Raw genomic sequence first — 21,614 nt, 5'->3', positions numbered from 1 at the left:
AACAGATGCCTGTTCATCTTTCTAATTCAGTGATTAGGTATTTCTTACAGGACTCTATTAAAACTGACATTCAGGTGTTTTACTCAAACTTAACAAACAGGTGCAAGGGAACACACAGCAGCAGTCACTGAAGCAGGAACGTGGTCACAAGCACAAAGAGATGGGTGCAAAGGGTACAGAGAGAAGACCCATCAGAGAACTTCCCACTGGGGGTTACGTGTGACCCCCCCCCCCCAAGCCAGAACTAACTCCCTGCTGCACCAGGGCCCCTGGCTGCTGCTTCGGCCTGACAGGGGCTACAAAACATCCCAGGAGCAGAAGAGATCACAACAAAACCCCCCACAATCTGCATGTGCCAGACATCAAAAGCCACTGGGCATCTTCATCCAAATTTATTTATTAATAAGGTAACAACATATTCCAAATTATTACAAGCCTTTACTAGTCCTTCCATTACCATCTCACATTTGACATGTCAGACTTCTGCAGTAAATGCCAGTGTTCAGGTGCAGAATTAAAATAAAATCTTAGAGAATGTGTCAGCAACAGGAAGTAACAGTCTAACCACCACGATGACAGGTCAGCGTGACGCCCGCTGAAGGCTCCAAGGTCACTCCCAGTCAGGCTGCTCTAGTCTCAAGTCATAGCAAGTAACAGAGATACAAATAACGCAGCTTACACACTGCCAGTACAAAGCAGCAGGCACAACAGCATTTAATATTTCGTAACTGCACAGGAACGATAGTTTAATCAACAGATTAATGCTTTACCTCATAATGCCTAGATTTAGACTTTCTAGGCTCAAGTCCATCTCTGGCACTGGACAAGCAAAACACCTGTTACGTTAAAAGATTTCAAAATTTAAAGCCCCAAATGTATTAAGAAACACTTTTGTTGAAGCCTCAGTTAGTGCAAGCCTCTCTCAGTTACCATAATTTCAGTGCTCCTTTTCCCCCGCTTCTAACTACAATACTAAAAGAATTCCTCTAAAGGGCTTGCAGAGTTTTCACCGCTCAGCTCCTTGCAAACTCTTGTGATTGTAGCTCAGCCAAGAAATTTGCACACAAAACAACAATAAATTACAGCACAGCTATTCCGTTTAAGCTACCCTAAAAAAAAAAACAAAAAACAACCAACCTACTACTACGTAGATGCACATTATAAACAGGTGCCTTAAAAACGTGCTTGAGCACCTGATACCAGGATGTTTTTCCCCAGGGTGTCTGTCCCCTCCTGCCTGCAACAGGACACGCCAGACCCAGCAGCACCGAGGAGGACACCAGCTCCTCTGCAAATTCAGGTGCAAGTCTCCCCCCTTTAACATCTGGGCTAGAGGTACCGCTGCCCTCCCGCGGGAAAAGGTCAGGCCATTGGCTCCAAAATGCTGCAAGATGTCCTGTAAAACTCCAACATGCACCATTTTGAGTCTAACAATGCTTACTCAAGACTTGCTTTGGAATCAAGGCAACAGGGATCAAAGGCAGCCCCTCCTTGGCTTGCAAAGCCTGATCTAACACTGGTTTGTTACCCTAATTAGCTCTTGCACTTTTTTTTCCTACAACTATTCAATGCAATTGAGGGGGAAAAAAAAAAAAAAACTGCTTCCAAAAGGTCTTGATCTTACATCTAACTCTCCCGAAGCACTCGATCTAGAAGTAATCCTATGAAAACCATCATCATAGCAATTGTCACTGAGCTCAGCAAGAAAAAGTCATTTAGTGAAATGCCAAACGACATGATTCAAGGTAATCATGCAAAGAAAGCCGGGTATACCACATGGATAGCACACGCGCACACACGCACGTATTTACAACTGCACTATTCTCGGGAATGCTGTTTGTTTCCAAGACACGGCGAAGCCACCACCATCTCCCCAGAGAGCAGCACAGCTTAGTCAAAGTCACGGTTTGTAAGAACCAGCGGAGCGACCAGAGTCCACACGTACAGCACGATGCCAATCCAGCTGGAAGAGATCTTCACCCAGACAGACGGCCATTTGCTGGTCATCGTCTCATAAGAAGAATCCGGGCTGTGAAAGAAAAGAAAAAAGGTGATTTGCAATTTTTGTTTCAATATGACAGACTTGTGAAGTAAGCCACTCCAACACCATTTCCACAGTAGATCATTTTCACTTCAGCTCCACACCTCGAAGGACATCTCCACCCTCCTCCTCCCAGGCTGTTCACACCAATCTGTACGAGAACACCATTCCAAGCTGGTCTCATAGGAAGGTGGAAAGCAACAGCAGCCCAAAAATACTTAGTTAAAAGAAGCAGTCAAGAAGAAATAATTAGGAGGAATCTCTAAGCAAGTCTGTGGAAAGGCAGGGAATGGACAGCATTTCTAGATACAAAGAATGCATTTTACCTTGCCAAAAAGACAAGGCCTAGAAGAATTAATAACCTTTATGTCACACTGACCCAAACAGGGCCACAAATCAAATCCACAGCATGACTATCTACTAAGGAAAACACCTTTCTAGTGTTGCTATTTTGCTACAAGTCATCCTTTACAAATTATTAGAGGCCATAATTTATATTTTTAAATTCTGAAGAGCATCTGCTCAAGCTGTTAACATAATAAAAATTCACACACAGGAGGACTGGTTTACTGTGAGGATTTTTTCGGGGAGCTGACAACCTCATTTCCTTCCACCAGACCCCATCGCAGCAAGTTTGAGGTTGGAAGGGACCTCTGAAGGGCGTCTGCTCCACCCTCCCTGCCCAAGCAGGGACACCTCGAGCCAGGACTATGCCCTGACAGCTCTTGAGTATCTCCAAGGATGGAGACTCCCTGGGCAACGTGCGTCAGTGCGCAGTCACCCTTTCAATGCAAACATGAGGGGGAACATCCCGTGTTTCAGTGTGTGCCCACTGCCTCTGGTCCTGTCGCTGAGCACCACTGAAAAAAATCTGGCTCCATCCTCTTTGCACCCTCCCTTCAGGTATTTATATACATTGGTAAGATCCCCCTGAGCCTTCTCCTCCCTAGGCTGAGCAGTGCCAGCTCTCTCAGCCTCTCCTCACATGAGAGGTGCTCCAGTCCCTTCATCATCTTTGTGGCCCTTTGCTGGACTCTCTCTCGTATGTCCCTTTCTCTCCTGCAGTGAGGAGCCCAGGACTGGACCCAGCACTCCAGGTGTGATGTCACCAGTGCTGAGCAGATGGGAAGGATCACCTCTCCCTTGACCTGCTGATATAACATGTCCCATCTCTCCTTTTTCCAGCTTTCCGTACCACATGTGGGCCTGGTGTTTACTTATTTCCAGTCCTTACAGAATTTAAGACTATCATATTCACTTCAGCAGTCCAGTGAGTCGTGAGAACTATCCTAGAAAATATGATAGGCACTTGTGAACAAGGCTGGCTACTCCAATTTTCAAATACAATTCATCTCATTTAGCTCAAACAGGATACTCCCCTTGAGAAGTCCCAGTCAAGACCTACACTCCTCACAGCACACAACTTGTCCAGCAGAAGATGACATCTTGTATGCTCATCATGAGCACAGGTATGTTAGCAAACAAATACCTGTACCAGTTGGTAAGCGTCATCATGATATACAGTGATGCCAGGAAAAGCATGAAATGGAAGAAGGAGTAACTGTAAGTAACTCCATCCCTCTCGTTATCTATGGCTCGGTGAACATCATCTCCATCATCAAGGGAGCCGTCACTCCTGGGCATTCCATCCTCTATCAGTGTTGACTCATCACTGGTCAGCATCAGCTTGTTAACTTGGCTGTTGTTGGATGTTCGAATGCTGTATTTGACAGGCAAGGACACAGCACAGTTACCCAAATAAATACAATTTACTATCTGACAACAAGAAGTAATAGGAGTTAACAGGAATTTTTTTAAAGGAATCTTACCTTGAATAGAGAACACACAGCAAAAACAAAACCAGTCCTACAATTCCTTGTGCATCCCACCACTGAACTACCTGGCCTTGGGTCGGAATGGTGGTGCTGTTGTAACCAATGATGCTCAGCAAACTTGGGTTACAGCGCCTATCTGTGGGGGAGATTACATTAGAACTTACAGAAAACGAACAGAACAAATATTTAATAGTACATTTCCACACTGAATGCATGGCAATTCTGTGACTGTGACAGTCTTGAGGTAAAAAAAGCTTTGAATCTAATTTTAGCCTACTGAACCTCTCTCTAAAGCAGGCAAATTACAGTATGCAGCATAAAAATCTGCCTCTTTAGGCAGATAAAAGGATTTTAAACTTACATAAGATATGCATCAACTGCTTTACTGTTCCATCTCATATAATTAGATGCAGTAAAGTAAAAATGCTTTACATCTTATAGGCTTTACAAATTCTACCACTAGAAAACAACGTTTGACAAACATACGCTGTATAGATGGGGTACCAGAGTCATCTCGGTTGGAAAAGAATGCTATGAAGTCAGTTTCATATTATCAACAGTTCCCAACCCACAGCATCCACAGATAACAGAGATGAAACAGCTGAAAGTAGCAGACAATCTTATTTCCCCATAATGACTGCAGGAATTAGATATGACTCATATCTGTGCTGCTACACAGAAGATTGTCCATAATTAAGATACAAGGGCCAGAGACCCAATTAAAAATACCAAAATCAGTATTTAGCAGTTTATTTTAATCACCAGAATTTCTGAATTTTTTTAGTTTGGGTTTTTTGTTTAAGAGATGCTTAGATGTTTTCAGACACAAGAAACATCGAAAACACTTATTAGTAAGTTTTTTAAATCCTCAGTTCAGAAAAATATAATCAGTAGCACCTCAGTCACCAGGTAAGACACTTGAAACTTGATAGGGAGGTAAAGCTTCCAGGCACCTTGGAAGAGTTGTGGTAATCGGCAAAATCTAAGCTTTAGAACACTGCAATCCTGCAACTAATAGGTAGAAATTCTTCTACACGATAAACACAAGAACAAGTGAAAACCACATTCTCCTTGAAAGAGTTATTTTTTCGGTCTTATTACAGAAATTTGGGGTGGAGGGAGAGAACAGAAACTAATGAGTCCTGCCTCTAACCTGCATGCATTACAGTTCCCCAATCTAACACTGCCTTGCAAAAAGGTGAAGGTGTAATTTACTGCTGAACTGGTTACCCAAAAAGCCATGTATGGCTGCCACTTACCTGGTTCATTGGTCATAGCTGACCAAGTCAAATACATTGTATAAATTGTGATGACAGAAGACTGCAGCAAACCAGATCTTGGCTGAGATTCCTACAGAAAGTAATCATGACAACAGCAAAGTTAAGCAATTAAAAGTCTCAGGCACAATTTTATTACCGGTTTCTGGGACACAAAAACACCCTAAAAAGCAACAGAATTAAAACCATACCTGAATCTTCGGCAGAATTGACATTACAGAAGCACCAATACACAGCAGCATATTAACACTGATGAATGTCTTGTTTTCAGAACAACCTTCTGGATGAGTGTAATAAACGTAAAACAAGACAATAGCTACTAGAGACAGCAGGTAATTCACAGCTGTAGCTGACAGCAGAGCTGCAAAAAGAGACAAAACCAGAGTTAAACCAGTTAATGGAGAGTAAAATTGAAATAATATTGCACGATTATCAGGTTTTGGATATGGTATACAATGACAACTAGAGAGCAGCTCTAGGCACTGAAGTGTAAAGGAAATAAGTTCTTCAATACTCTGAGGTGTTAAAAAGAAAGAATACAATAAATGGGGAGCCTGAAGCCATACTCGACTCTTCAGTGCTCTAACAGCAACCAAGAAGAGCAAATATGAAAGAATACAGTTACACTACACGCACTGCAACTAAAAGCTTAAAAAAGAAACTGAAGAACTACTTCTCCAACAGAAGGAAAACCAAAATCTTACTTCCAAACTTCATCTTATTAAGAACATTAAAGAGTGAAGTGGCCATTGTACAAAGACAGGCTGTGCTGTCTTTTGAAACCCCTAAATTATCACATCTGAAACGCTTCATGAATATCAACACAGCGTTTCTCCAGCGAGATGACTCGTACCTTCCTTCACTGACTTGGCCTTTCACTTAGCATATACCTTTGAAGAATGACCCACCAGCAGACAGAAAGAAAAAAGAGTTAGTTGAGATGCTTATGCTAACATGAAGCAGCAACAGACTAATTTGTTTTGAATCAGCACTAAGATGTAACAAAACCTGTGACTGAAAAAAAAAACAAAAACAAACAACAACAACAAAAAAAAGGCAAAAAAACCACCCTACAATTGCCATTTCTCTGTTATCATGAACTGATGCCCTGCTCCCAGAGACAAGATCTTATTACTCAGAGGCTGTTGCCCTTCTCCCTGACCTCCCCTTATTTAACCTGACATCAAAAGGACAGCGAGACAACAGAGCTGAACTGCACCATCTGAGAAAACGATACTTATGCACGAAGCAGCCCTTCTGCACTCTGGTAAAACGCACTCTGTGAATAATTTATTTAACATAATGCACAATGAAATTTAAAACTTGACTGTAGTACAGTCCTTTACCTGCATACCAGCATCTTGAGTTTCCTTCCTCCATTTTTTCAACCCAAGATTCATTCCAGGAGTGGGCAAAGTCAATAAGCAAGACCAGCTGAATAAGAATAAAGCAGAATGCTCCAGCCATACCTACATAAAACCAGACTAAAAGAGAAATAAAACAAAACCAGTTCAGAACCAGAGAATTTACCACCCTATGTCCCTAAACACAGAAAAGTGCTGGAGGTACACAGCTACAATTAAAGCTATAAAACATCAGCATGCACTTAGTTTTGTTTTAAAACCAGTTATGACTGCACCATGATACAGTGGAAGACAATATCCCCTTACCAGTTGTAAATGGTCCCTCTGGTATGAAGAAAGCTCCAACACTAATTGCAAGTGCTGTTGCAAATTTAAAGAACCAGAATCTAAAGTAAGGAAAAAAAAAATAAAAGTCAGTCAACTGCTTAAGTCTGATATAATTCACAAAAACTTGAAAGTATACAAAATGTACATCCTTCAGAGTTGTTTTTTAATTCACTCATTCTTAACTCATTTCTCCTGAAGTATGATAAAAATGTATCTTTATCTGCCCAAGATTTTTATTCTCCAGAAAATTATGCTTCAGCTGTGCTAGACTGACAGAGTTTGACACATTTCCCTGAGATATCTCACTCACGTATTACAAATGAAGCCAGGGTGGAATATAATTGTGAGTTTTGTTTTGTTTTTTTAAGAAGGTTTTTAACTGGAGCAGTGAGATTATTGAACTGCCTGCGTATCAGAAAAATGGATTAGAAAAAAAAGCCCTACCTGTTTTTAATAAGAAAAACAAAAAGTAGGTCTGGTTTGTGCCTACAATGACCGAAGACATTATGCTGAAGTTCCCTACCAGTCTCAATTCATTTCCTACAAGAGAGAGAGTTACAAAAGCCTGGATTCTTCCCACCTAACTTCAGACTCTTTAGGCCTGCATCTGATGAGGATTTATCACAACAACAAAAGCAAAGAATTTATCCTTCACAGAAAGGACACAATCAAAAGACACCGAAAGTCCCTGTTCCACTGCAATAGCAGGTTTTTGGGTTTTTTTTTTTGTTGTTGTTTTTTTTTTTTTTTTTTTTTCCCAGTAAGAGAGCTGAACTCATGAACAAACAAAACAGAAAAAGCAGACAAGGAAGTATCTTCCACCAAAGGTTCACCAAACTCACCCCAAATACAGACTGTGTACAAATATACCCTGCATAGGGAACTTCAAATGAGTAAGTTATGCCAACAAAACCAGAAGATGGTGAAGACTATTTTGTCTTATCACAGTGACAGGCAGCTCCAAATATAGGCACACTACCATCTACATGTACTTCAAACCTGAATATAGCACAAAGACACGTACCACACGCCCATGATGAAAACTGTGCAACTGTTTGACAAGTTTTCTATCCCTTCCCATTTTTTCCCCATACTTTGAACAAGCTTAACCTCTCCTTCTGGCTGTTACAATCAGGTCATGGTGACCAGAGTCATAAATTCCAGTTGTGTGGAGAGGAACTATATAAGATGACAGAAGTGCAGAATATGAGAAAAACGGACTAATTCACTGGGATACAGAGGGGTTTGAAAGCTGAATTAGCTTATAAAAGTTATGGTGTAATACACACCCCCCTAAAACAAGTTTTTGAATCCACATGTGGAATTTTATTTTAAATCAATGTCATTCTCAATTACAGAAATAAGAACAGGCTCAAGTTTGTGTAACTGTCATCTCTAATTCCAGACGTTAAGGGATCTTAACACTCTATCCATGTAACGTGTGACAGCCAAAACCAATACTCATCTGAAGCAACACCTACAGTTGCTATGTGTTCTGTGCAAGCCAGCAACAATCCTGCAAATACATTGTAACTGATTTTTTCTATTATTATAATCAACCTGAGGCAATAAACCATTCTGACTACTGTTACAAAAGCAAAAAAGGTGAACATTGGCACTGGACCACATTACTGGGCTTAACTTGCATGCAAGTATAAAAAAGCTAGTACACATAGATGGGAAAACATAGTATTTGGAATATTTCAAATCACTGACAGAAAGATTACACATCAAAGTATTACTGAAGATACATACAATTGCAAAAAAACATCAAAAGCCATGGTTTTCATAAACCTACCTGTAACGCACACTACTGAAGCAACCAGTTAGCGCAGAAGTGTTGGAAGTAACATTATGAAATGTTTTACCAGTAACAGTTAATGAGTATCATTTTTCCTTTTATCCTAGTGCTGACACTAGATTGGCTAAGAAAAGTAAACTGCTACAGGTTGCATAAATAGTACCAAAACTGTTAGTGGGGAGCACAACACCGGATAAGGGTATCAAGACGACCCCAAAAACTTAAGAAGCTCTTTTAGGTAAAAAGATTCCCCATCATCTAAAAAGAGGTCTTTTACAGTAAAAAACTAAGAGTTGATATAGAATGCATCTGAACCATTTTCTTCTTGCTTGTAACAGGTATGCTCTCCTGAACAAAGCAGGGCAGAGGGAAAGGCTGAACTGAGTTACTGCTGCTAATGCTTCTTAAAACCGTACTGAGCTGCTGCTTCTTTAGACCGAAACAAACAAAACAGGTAAAGAAAGCAATATTCTGGTCAGCCTTATTTTCTTTTCCCCTACAGAAATAATTTGAAGTTTTTTCTTGTTTTCTGCTAGAAATGTTTAATCTTATTATACTGAATATAAAATAAAATTACTTCTTCATTTTTACGGCTTAGCTGTTCAGAGCTTTCATTAAATAAAATCATCTTGAAAAAGTAGTAGTCCAAGCAATCACTGTGACCACCAAGACTAGACAACATAAATGGTTTTATGCTTTTTAGTGCCATGCCCGATTACAAATATTTACATCTCGTTGGTTCAAGAAGCTACATTACACATAGGCTGAGCCTGGATAAAAGCTACCACTCGTGTCAACCTGGAAGCTGAAATTCCACTATTATCTGCCATTTTATAATCCCAACTATAATGAGATGAAAAGGAAAAATTTACTGGGAAGGTCAGAAACTAAATATGTAACTCACTCTTCTTTATGCAGAGGGGACACTGAAGAAAAGATATCAGAGGGGGAAGAGATATGTTATATATCTAGATAGGGATATATATAACTGTTATAATATTTAAAATAAAACTGTTCAGAAAAGAGCAAGCCCTTACAAACATCAAAGTTAAGAGGACTGTAATTCCTAGAGAACAGAGAAGACTTTTGCATCTACTTGCTGAAAAAAATCTCAGTGGAATGAAACCTAGTACCATTATTCATCTCTGAATTTTGTCACCTCTGGACAAAAGCAGAATCTCTAATCTTGGGAAATCTCTGGACCCACTGTCATAGTTCAGGCTCTGAAAAGTGACAGCCACGTGTATCTTTTACTCTAACAAAAATTCATCTGCCACGTGCAAGAACTCTAACAACTCTGAATGCCCTCTACTGCAACAACACTCCTCTAGCTACTCTGAAATTTGTTTGTGGGACAGTAAATTTGACCAGCGTGCTCTGCCACAGGTTTTGTTTTCACAGGAGCTGTACCCCATACATACACGCTGCCCATCTCAGCTCTCACTCCTGTATCTTACCCGTTGTGCACCGCTGCCCTTGGGTCGTTGCTGCTCTTCACTTTGATCATCAATAATGAGAAGAGAAGGAAGAACATGGCCATACCAAAGCACACACGGTACACAGCTTTGTAACCAACTAGTACATCGCAATTCACATGGCCGTGCACACCAGGAATAGTTGTTCCCATCCCTCCATCACAAAATCCAGGAATCTGTGACAAATACAAGATATTTCAGTGATCTACAGAAGGCCTCCTATGAGTAAGTAACTATTAGCAATTTATTAATATATAATTAATTAATATTGTAACATTATGCAACCAACACTGCTAAAAAACACGATACTGAAGGGCTGAATTGTCAGTTACAGTCCAACCAGAACATTAAACACATTCAAGGAAAAAAAAAAACACATAGGCAAATTCTAAGCAAAACCAAAAATAAATCTTATTAACAGTGGGGAGGGCTTGTTATTATCAATTTCAGAACTTCTCAAAGAAATGCAGTTTGCACTTGTTGATCTGAATCAGGAGATAAATAAAAAAATCTGGGATTTGGTAAATTTGACTTAGTTATCACCAGGTTCATGACACAGCTAGAAGGCAGCCTACCTGCATCCCTCTAAAACAGAAACAGCCTCCCCCAAAAAGTAACATAACCATCAATTACACATATCTGTAACTTCCGTACGAAAAGCTGGGAGTATCCTTTCCAGTCACTACCAGGACAGGAGCAACATCTTTCTGAAATAAAATCATACTCTGGAAGCCTGTAATTTTCTTTCCTAGGTAACTAACATGGCTCTCACTGAAGCTCTAATGTGGTTACTGTACCACCCTGAAATAAACATTTACAGATGAATCATTTGAGAAGAAAATCAAAAGCATGCCTAACAGAAGTTACTATCTACTAGAAAAAAATTAAAGAGCACAACAAAGACTAACAGAACCAAAGCACATGCAACCTGAGTTCAGTGAATGTATAAGGTCTCCCGTAACTCAAATTATCACTCTGTAATTTTACATGCTCTATCATATCTTCATATAGCTAATAAACTGTGAAATCCTAGGTGCACTTTCTAATTTCCTTAGTGAAAAGTATTTGTTATGCATTTGCAGATTTTAGAATAGAATTTTAACTAGTACAGCACAATGAAACTAGACATCTTAGATTGCAGTTATTTCTTCCTTTCATTAACAGCAATCAAAGCCAATCAAGTACCACAAATACAAACATCTCAATAATATATAACCTAAAATTCCACGTACTTAAATTACATTTTCTTGTTTGACACAGGATTTTCTTTTTCTGCTCTGAGCTACTAAAGAAGAGGTACAACCTTACTTCTAAATAGTGTGACAATCACTGCATGGATGAAAAACACAAGTTGTTTATTTAATCTACAATCAAATTAATGGTGACTATGAAGCACAGGTGGCAGCAGAATTACTTATTTCCAAATAAAACCCATGCTTTCAAGATGTCATTTACAATTATCTGTAACACATGTTTGACCAAACAGGTAAGCAAAGTAGTAACCTGACCTTCTTCAGCTGCTCTTCCATGCCTGGTATTAACATCACACAGGCAACACTCACGCCAAGAAGTAAAAAGAATGCATAAATCAGCCGAGTTATGGTGGAGTTGTTCCCACTGGGGCAGCACCGGCAGAGCAGGCAGGGGGCACTTCCGCATAAGCACGGTATCTGAGAGAGAGACAGAACATAAAACAAATTCTTTAAAAAGTTTTGCATTGATAGTTTTAAATATTTAATCAGGCTGAATAGATCATCGGAAGTTATGATGGAAAATGACTCATCCTATGCATCCATCACTTGTGCAGACTAAGTCACTGCAAGACATTCTAGAGCCCCCTAACAATCTTGGCAGAGCTTCCTAATGCCCCACTGTACAGTGAAATCAGTGCTATGTCACAAGTAATCATTTATCCATTCAGAGAAAATAAAGACTCTATTCATGCCCATTTGTTCTCTTGATTTTTATTTCGTTTCAGCTAAATGAGATGCAAGGATTGCTTTTAGTTAACAACTATGTCCTTCCTTCCACAGCTGCAGAGATTAAACAACTACACCACAGAAAAAAAAAAAAAAAAAAGAGCAAAACCAACAGGTAAAACAGCCTAAAGCTTAGGTTGCAAATTATTGTGTATTTAGCAGGTACTCACATATCACATAATTCAGTTAGCCGGCAAAGTTAACTTACGCAATGTAAAAGTTACAAACCACAAGAACAAAGCAAACACACAGTACACCTATCATCATTGCTACCAAATATGAACTGCAAAAGTGGACAGGAACGCTGTACAGTTATAATACTACAAGGGAAAAAAATGGAACAAAATTTACCTGTATTTAAGTCTTAAACAGAAAATAGTGGGAAGAAGGAAAGGGAGTAGATAATGCTACTTCACCAGGGCGGGAGTGGGAAACGTACTTCACCCCTTCCCAATTTTCTGCCTCCCCAAGTGACAACTCAGGAAGTGAAAGTGCAAGGTTTCACAAGTAAACAAAAGCTAAAAGAAGAAAGGTACAATCAGAACGTTTGGTTTGGGTTTTGTTTTTTGGTTGGTTGTTTTTTTTTTTTTTCTTTTTTTTTTTTTAATTGACAAATAAATTATTTTGCCTAGAAGACATGGGAAATCCCAGTGAGCAGTTAACAGCTAAGTTTTGGAGGCCAAATGTTTTCCAGCTAAGGTAAAGTTACGAAGCAGGCACTGCCCTAACAGCGCTGCCCCAGACCGTTCAGCCTCTGACAAAGATCCCGAACAGCCGTAAAACTCCATTTCTCCCCCAGCACCCACACAAGGACACCTCCCCCAAGTGACAAAAGCCACTGGTATTAATCACCACATCAAAGACACCCAGTCAGTCACAGGAGGACATGACTAGCTTCACAGACCAGTGAATGTCAATCACCCAGCATGACTGGAATGCATCAGAAAGGGTTCTTAAAAGTTTAGTCATACGACAAACAAAAATGCCAGCAGTCTGCTGCTACCGGGAAGGCCCCAGGGCTTGCAGGGCAGAGCAGGGAGGCTGCCACTGCAACAGGCTCAGCAGCCTCCAGAGGAGCCCTCGGGAAAAGGTTCACGTTATCCGTTCATACAGGCTCAACCACACCCACACACTGGACCTAAAAACTGGGTCTTTTAAATAATTTCATTATATTCTGTTTGTATATGTGTTCCTTTCCAAGGATGGAGGAGCCAAGCATTTTCATTCCATCATCCTACAGAATCATCTTTAAATGAGCAAATTTCACTATTAAATTCATCTTGCTAAAAAAGTGAAACTAGGTAGATTCTCATTGTAACTATTTCAGTATGTAAAAGATATTATATTGCCCTTTTTACTTCCTCCCTCACACAGTATCATTATAGCACGAGAAATATGAAGGCGTTGATTCCAGGAGAGGTTTCATCTCGATATAGTAAAGAAATTTTTTACCGTGAGAAAAATCAGTCACTGCAACAACCTCCCCAGGGCTGCGGTGGAGTCTCCACCACTGGAGGTTTTCAAGATGCAACCGGAGAGGGTGCTGGATCATCTCACATAGGCTCCCTTTCCCAGAAAAGGTTGGGCCCGATGAGGCTGTTCTGTGACTGCAAGCAACTACATTAGGGGCACCTACTCTTAGTAAACGGGAAATGTATGGCAAATACTGGCTTATGATGCATCAGGATTTTATAGTACTAATGTATGACACTATTTCCTCTACACACACAAATAACCTTTCTACTGAAGAACATTTATATTCTCTGTTAAAAAAAAAATACTTTCTTGAACTAATTCTGTTTGCATTAATATTTTTAAAGATACTGTTGAATAAAAGGTTGAATTTGGCAAAGCAGAATATAAGCCTAGGCTTATCTGCTGCAGAAAATTTAGTGCAAGGACTGCCTGGTATAAAAGTAATTTCTCTGGTGAATCCCCATATTAAATTGTTTATTAAATACCTAAATAACTCAAGCAGCTTCTTCCTGAGTGCATCAAGGGGAACACAGAAGAGCACATGTTTCTAGAGACACAGGAGGCTTGCAGATGCTCAAATAAAGGTGACTGTCTCCACCTCCCTGGGAAACAATGAGCCCCAAACAAGGCAATATACCTCATTTAAGTGTTTCAGCTCCAACACGAACTTTTAGAACATTTTGCCCCCAAACAGTTCATCTCTACAAGCCGTGATCGTGCACATCTCCAAACAAGAGACACCTATTGACATTTGATACTATTTATACACATTGGCCACTGCTACAAGGAATCATGTACAGTCCAAGTCCCTCTTTCTTTTGTCAAAACAGAATAAAATATACACCATTCCAATAAAATAATACTATTGGCAAAAACACTTTAACATGTAACATTTCAAAAAGAACAGAAAGCAAAGAATGTTCAGCCCATGGAGCTGAGTTTGTCAGCAGAGGAGACAAGGACAGTTTGTGACACTTTCTTCCTAAATTCAGAACATGCCTCCTACAAAAGATACCACAATAAGTGAGATGCTACCACACAGATCACAGCTTAACTCCCCAGGTGGAACTCAGCTTAGCCACAGATGCAGACAGAAAGTTACTCTGCAATGAGTTTTGAGACTGTCTTCCTAAGGAAGCTCAAACAACAGTTATTAAGTCACAACTGCATAAATCTATTGCCATCCAGTAACTCTTGTACCTACCAACCACTCCTATCACTCTATGTTTTTGAGAAAAATAAGCAGCTCAATGGTGTTCACTGAGGCAAAATAAGAAGAGATGACCCACACCTATTCCGGGAGCAGCCAGCTGGGCAGTCAAGATAACTCATGCCTACTGAACTAGTCACTTCATTCTCTAGGGCAGTGGAAATTGCAGGAGGAACACATAACAAGATGAATATTGCAGGAGAGAGAATGAAAAAGAAAATCCCACAAAACCACTTAAAGTCAAGTGTTACTGCCCCTGATGCCCACAGAACAAGTTTTTAATATCAAATGTAATCTTCTCACTGGGGTAATGACTGAATGATTATATACTGAATTAATTATTTGCAAAAACACTAAGCCCCCCACTGGGCCTAGTCGGGTTCCCTACTCACCAGCTTAAAGAACTGATTCAATCAAGATCTTTGCCTTGATAGAGTATTTAGGTGAACAAAACAGCAGCTGAGCTATTTCAGAGAACAATGGAATAGAGGCAAGACCCGGCAGAGTGGAAATGGCACTGCCCGATCAATCTAGGTCACCAGGATCAGAAGAAAAGGCCTTCCCCCCATCCCCAACAGGCTCATCTTTGCTCTTAAAAACGCTAAACTGAAACACTGCCTGATCGGTGCACAGTGGGGCAGAGCTACAACCAGCAGTAACACCACACACAAAAAAAATCCAGAATGAAGATCTGAGGCCAGATGCCGAGGTCAGTCACCCAGAGCAGCTCTGCGTGGCACAACACACGGCCTTGCAGAGAAGCCAGGCAGCTGAAGCAACGCCAGCAGCAGCGTCTGCCCAGGCAAAAGAGGAGCAGTTTTCCCAGCCGTGGCACAGCCCGCACTAGCACAAACTGCTACATCTGGTTCCCCTGCTTCCTCAGCCTCCGTTTTTTCATCTCTGAGCTACAAATGGTGCTTATACTGACATAGCCTTAGAGACCAGGGCAGACAGATTTCTCCTATAAGAACTATCATATAGGCTTTAAGTGCTGATTAGCTGTGGTTTTGAGTGTGGAAAGCCAATCAACACTATAAAGCCATCAGCGGGGAAAACTGAAACAAAACCAACCTGATTTGTTTGGGCACTTTAAAGGAAGGAATGCGGGTTAGCTACCCACACTACATCTGACTTACGATTACACGGTCAATCATTTTATTTAAAGGACCATTAGCTGAATTTCTCTGTACAGAAACAAACACCTCAAAACCAAGGGCAAGTATACAGGGATTCTTCAAGCACTACAAATACCAGTTATCAGAAAGGCTGTTTTTGCACTCGAAAATGTGGTATATATTTACTCAAGCATTTGAATTAAAACCTATAGTTATACTGTTGCTTAGTATTTGACAATAATTAAAAATGTTAACACTAACTATATTCAGCTGGAAATTAAAGCCTAACTGGCTAATCCATTAAGTAGCATTTAAAATGTTAATTAAAGCAAAATGAACACTGACAGTACTTTGTTAACAGGACATTATCGGTGTTCTAGTTGCTTATTTACATGCATACCAGCCTGGAAGCTTAGCTCATACAAATTTACCAATTCTAGGATCATTTAATAGAATCCGTACAGCTGACTAAGGAGTTAAGTATCTCTCTAACTGAGTATCACCCTGTACTAGGGGAACCAAAGTCCATATATTTTGATGGCACAAAAAAACAGGAGCTTGAATCAATACGAGGTTTTGTTAGACCATTAAATTGTGTGTGTAAACTGTTTAAATATTTATAACCTCATTTAATTCAAGTACAGTACAATATTTTTGGGACGGAAAATTCTGGCTTTCACAATCTCACTGACATTTTTAAGACAAATGTCTAAAGATTCAGAATCCACTTGATTGCGTCTCTTCACATTGGGACGAGACTTGAAAAGACTTATCATCACTTAGGGACAAGACAGCAATACCTCAACTGAGAGGAGAGCTGACGTCCAGGATCTCTACCAACTTCGCTGCTTTTCTGCATAGTGCAAATAGTTTTAAAACCATCTCAAACTAGTTTCCCATTAAGAAAAATCACCGGACGATGCTCAGCATGGTGGTGACACATCTCCACAGACTGTGCACTGAGAAAACGATGGCTCAGTAAGACAAGGATGTTACAAGGGGTGGAGCTGCTCAAGACAAAGCCGTAAGAAAGAGAAACTAAATACAATCCTTAGGATCAGGGAAACAGGCAAGCTTTATTTTTCTCGAAAGAAATGCCGAACTTCAAAGCATTTAATCGGATTTTTAACTCCTTCGCAGGTTCGGGGAGGGGGGGAATTTCAGCGAACGCCGCAACACCTCCCGCACAGTACCGCGGCTTTACGCGGCGACCGGCAGCGCGACAGGCCGGCCTGTCCCAGCAAGCCCAGAGCTCCCCATCGCCCCAGCGAAACGGCCTCGGCGGATCCCTGGGGACCCCCAAAGAAGCCCGAAAAGTGGGGGCCCGCCCCAGGGCCCGCCTCTTCCAGCCCAGCGTGGGGAAGAGCCCTGCCCCATTCCTCCCCCCCCACACACACCCCCCCAGGAGGGAGGCGGCCGCTCGGGGCGGAGAGAGCCCGGGTGGGAGCGGGGAGGGGGCCCGCAGCCTGCCCGCGCTGGAGGGGGCGGGAAGGCAGCGCCGCGCCCGCCCCCGCCGCTGAGGAGACAAAGGCCCAGGGGATTGGGAGGCCCGGGGGAGGAGCGGGGGCCCGGCGGGGAGCAGGAGAAGGGGCTGGAGCCGCCGGCTCCGGGCCCGGGGCGGGCAGGGACCCGCCGCGCCCGCCTTACCCAGCTCGCCATGGAGCAGAGGCCCAGGACGCCGCCCATGGTCCGCGCCGGGATCGGGATCCAGCTCCTCCAAGATGGAAGCGCGCCGGCCGCGGGCTCCCCACGGGCTTGTTTACGGCTCCCGACGGCACTTCCGGCTGCGCTGACGGCAGCCGTGGCGTCACTTCCGGAGGGAGGGAGGGAGGGAGGCCGTGTGTCCGGGGCGGGGCGGCTGTGCGTGTCCCTTCCCCTGAGGTGTTAAAAGGTTGTAAAGCGTCGAGGAGCTGGGCTGTGGGGCTCCGTTGCCTTCCCACGCGTGGGAGCAGCCCGCGGCGGTGGGCTGGGCTCCCCGCCGCGGCTGCCGAAAGAAGTGACGGGCCGGCGCTGGGCGGCCGGAGCCTCCCGTGGCAGAGCAGTGCTAACGAGCCGGCCCCGTCCCGTAAATAAACGCAGTGTAAAGTTTTCGCCACGTCTAATTAATGAGGGGCCGCGTTTCTTAAAAGCACGAATAGGAGCACTGAGCCTGGGGAACCTTCTGGCCGGCGTGGTGGTGGCGGCTGTGCAGAAGATGAACACAGCCCCAAAAAAAAGGAAAAATCCAGAAAATAAAACAGTCCAAAAAGAAAAAGTATTTCTTCTAAAGTAATTGGGCAATCAAGAAACAGGAAATGTGCATTCTAATAATGCAATAATACCAAGGGTACTGTTTCAGCTGAAAAATACAATCATTTGTCAAATGTGTTTTAGTAACCAAAACTAGGGACATGGATTAAAAAAATAAATAAATAAATAAAATAGTTAACAGTATGAGGCAGAACATTTCATAAGGAGTAAACTATGTAACATTTTACAAATCAAGAAACATTTTTGACTCACAGGTTTATCTTCTTACTAACGTATGCAGTGATTATGGTATTACATACTGAGATACTGCTCAGGTTCGACCTAACGTATGAATGTTGCTAAATCTGTCTATAATTGATTTTAAAGGCAGTCCTATTTTCAAAATGAAACATGAAAAAGCTAAGAAGGAGCTTATGCAGGCTGAAGGTTTAAGGCTGTGATTGTTCTTCAGTGGTAAAAAAGGGAATGGGAGGAATTAACAAAGTGGTTATAGCTATTAGTTTGAAAGGTAAATTCACGGAATTAGTGGACATTGCATGCTGAACTGAAATAAAATGCAGCATGTGTGTCCTTACCAAAAGGCCAAGAAAGCTTTGGAAAGTCTCTATAAAAGAAAAAATGTTGCTGAAGTGATGGTACTTGAGGGTGGGAGATGGGATCGACTGTTAGGTAGGTTTCATCTGCTCCTTGGCTAAACAGTCTCCACGCCAGTGGCCACCAGGGTCTCCTTGGTCTGTTGCCGACAAGCACCTCATGGTCTTGCACCACGGCAGCCGTCGAGGTGCAGGTGAGCTCTGGTGGGAGCCAGAGCCAGAGCCATCCTCCCCCTCACCCCCCCAGGACTCACTGAAGTGTAACGGGACCTTCCCCCACGTCAGGCAGGGTAACGGTGGCAGATTTGCAGCTGCGGCAAGGAGGAGGGAAGTCTTGGGGAGAGGAAGGCAGCGAGTGCTGCTCTCTCCCTCTCCCAGTGCCCGGGGCACGAGGCTGGTATCGGCAGTGAATGAGGATTTGGTACCTGTGCCCCGCGTCTCCTCAGAAGGGCAGCGGCAGGGCAGGGGGTGGGGAAAAGTGTTGGAGTCCCGTTAGTTCAGCCAGTAGGTCCACAACAGGAATTCTTACTAATCACTTCTGTTTGTGCACCAATTTGAGCCAGTAAAGTGTGCTGTGTTCATCTGCTACCTAGCACCCCCACGATAGGTCCTGCAGGCTCAAACCAGCTCACAGCTAACGCAGTGGCTCACTTTGTGTGATGAAGTCATAATCTCTCAAAACAGGAGTCCATTCCTACTCCTTTGTGAAGCCCTTAATCTTTTCCAGAGATTTCATTAGTTACTGAGTTCTTTTCTGCTTCAGTATTCCTGCAATCTTCACAGTGCGCTCCTTTTCCTTACAAAAACCTCTGATAGCCAAGGCAGACTATTTCTGTCCAGACCAGCCTGATCTATTTTCTTTCCAAGTACGAAATCACATCATTGTTCTCCGATTCTTTCATTGTTTCTGCTCTCTTATTTGGAGCATCTACTGTGGAAAGACACTGAAGCATTATGTACACTTCACTGAACCAAGTCTTCCTCCTCCTCCTTCATCTTTTCTAAGAAATTCTGAGAGAAGCTATCTGCTACAGGAATTTGTCTTCTGGAGTTTTATTTCACTTTCGAGTCATACAGCTTGCCTGACAGCTTTAAATCATATTGTGAAATGTCAGTTGTGTAGAAACTAGAAGTTTCTCAGAATTGTTCTTCAGGCATTTGGAGGTCTATTTTGACTGCTCATATTCTGCTGTGGAAATGTGTAGGACTTTGCTTACCTTCAGCCATGATGGTAAATACTTTCCTTTGTACTAGAGTTTTCTTTAAACTATTTGCTGTTGTCGTGGTTTGGGCCTGGTTGGTAGCCAACCACAATGCAGCAGCTCTCTCTCCCATCCCCTCCAGCAATGAAAAGGGACAGAGAGCCAGGCTTGGGGTTCGAGATAGGACTGGGATGGGGAGAAAATTCCCCCTTATGGTCACGAGAAAAAGGCAGACTCATTAGGGGAAGAAAAAAACCCCATACATTTATCACAGACACTAACAACACATAACAGAGTAGGACAGTGAGAAGCATTACCACATCTTGAGAACACCTTCCCCCCACCCCTCCCTTCTTCCCGGGCTCAGCTCTGCTCCCGATATCTCTACCTCCTCCCCCAGTGGCGCAGGGGCAGGGAATGGGGGGTGCAGTCAGCGCTGCCACTTCCCTTATCTTCGGTGAGGGGAGTGTCCAAAACTTGTTCCCCCCTGCTCCATCGTGGTCCCCCTCTCACAGCAGACAGTCCTCCACAAACTTTCTCCGACATGAATTTCTCCCACGGGCCGCAGCGTTCCCCACGCTGCTCCGTCATGGGTCACTAACTTCCTCCGACTGGATTCCCTCCCACGGCTGCAGCCCTTCCCGAGCTGCTCTGGCGTGGGACTCCCCTGCATGCTGCAATCCTCCCAGTGCTGAATTACATCAGTGGCGCTGCCTTTTCCCATGAGACCCCGGCCTTCTTCAGGCACAGAACCTTGATCATCTGAGCAGGAGCAACAGGCCATAAATCAATGTCTGCTCCACCGTAGATCTTCATGGGTGGCAGGGGGGGCCGCCCTGCCGTCTCACCACAGGGTACAGGGGGGTCTCTGCTCCGGCACACCTCCCCCCTCCTTTCTTCCTCCGTTCCTCCACTGACCTTGGTGTTCACGCAGCTGCAGCAACTCCTCCTCACAAGTCCCACTGCCCGTCACCACGTCCCTTCTTAAATACGTTATCGCAGAGGCGCAGCCGATTGGCTCAATTTCCCAAACAGAAGTGGAGCTGGCTTGGAGCTGGGGGAGCTTCGAGAAGCTTCTCACAGGGGGCCGCCCCGATAGCCCCCTCCCCTGCCACCAAAAAACTCCACCACTCACTCAACCCAGAACAGCTGTCAGTCCACTTGCCACTGGAAGAGCTTCTTGCAGCTTTGCCAGGTTTGAATCATTTCTTTAATTTAATTGCAGTCCTTCAGTTTTATTCAGTTTGAAGGGGGGGTGAAATCCTTCATACAAAGATATCTGTCTCACATGGCTTCCACAATGTGATCTCCTACTTCCCTGTGAGCCTCTTGAGTTTGTATGGTTATGAAAATCATACTTGTCCATTGTTTTAGAAAGTAACGGGACCCAAAGAGCTGAAGCAACTTTGTGTTTTTATCTCCTTTGTGCTACAGAGCTTCTTGCTAAAAACTGCCTTTTTGTTAGATGCGTGTTGGAAAAGGAGGCTTTTTCCAGACAAGAGACCACCTCTCAGTTCCATGGTCTGCACAAGCAACTTCAGTCAGCTCCCTCAGTGAGCGCCAGATCTGCAGAGAGCCAGGAGCTGCCCTGTGGGGGATCCCAAACACGGCTACACACACTTTATCAGAAAAGCCCCGGGGACCATTTTATCTCTTGAGTTCATGTCCT

The 21,614-nt window shown here is 42.9% G+C and overlaps 1 protein-coding gene across 1 annotated transcript; it reads right to left on the bottom strand.

Annotated features, from left to right (window-relative positions):
* Positions 1 to 377: 377 nt before the first annotated feature.
* SERINC1 (serine incorporator 1) lies at positions 378 to 17,707 on the bottom strand. The gene is made up of 10 exons (XM_042795896.1): positions 17,548 to 17,707; positions 11,629 to 11,790; positions 10,103 to 10,296; positions 6,824 to 6,903; positions 6,500 to 6,637; positions 5,345 to 5,514; positions 5,136 to 5,226; positions 3,871 to 4,012; positions 3,531 to 3,761; positions 378 to 2,029 (listed from the first exon to the last, which is right to left on the bottom strand). The coding sequence occupies exons 1-10, from the start codon at positions 17,584 to 17,586 to the stop codon at positions 1,891 to 1,893; spliced, it is 1,386 nt and encodes a 461-aa protein (XP_042651830.1). The 5' UTR covers positions 17,587 to 17,707; the 3' UTR covers positions 378 to 1,890.
* Positions 17,708 to 21,614: the final 3,907 nt, after the last annotated feature.

The sequence above is a fragment of the Tyto alba genome, unplaced genomic scaffold (genome assembly GCF_018691265.1).
Source record: "Tyto alba isolate M040663 unplaced genomic scaffold, T.alba_DEE_v4.0 Super-Scaffold_22, whole genome shotgun sequence".
NCBI lineage: Eukaryota > Metazoa > Chordata > Aves > Strigiformes > Tytonidae > Tyto > Tyto alba.
The sequence above is the reverse complement of the archived record's forward strand: the minus strand, read 5'-3'. Positions and strand labels throughout refer to the sequence as shown.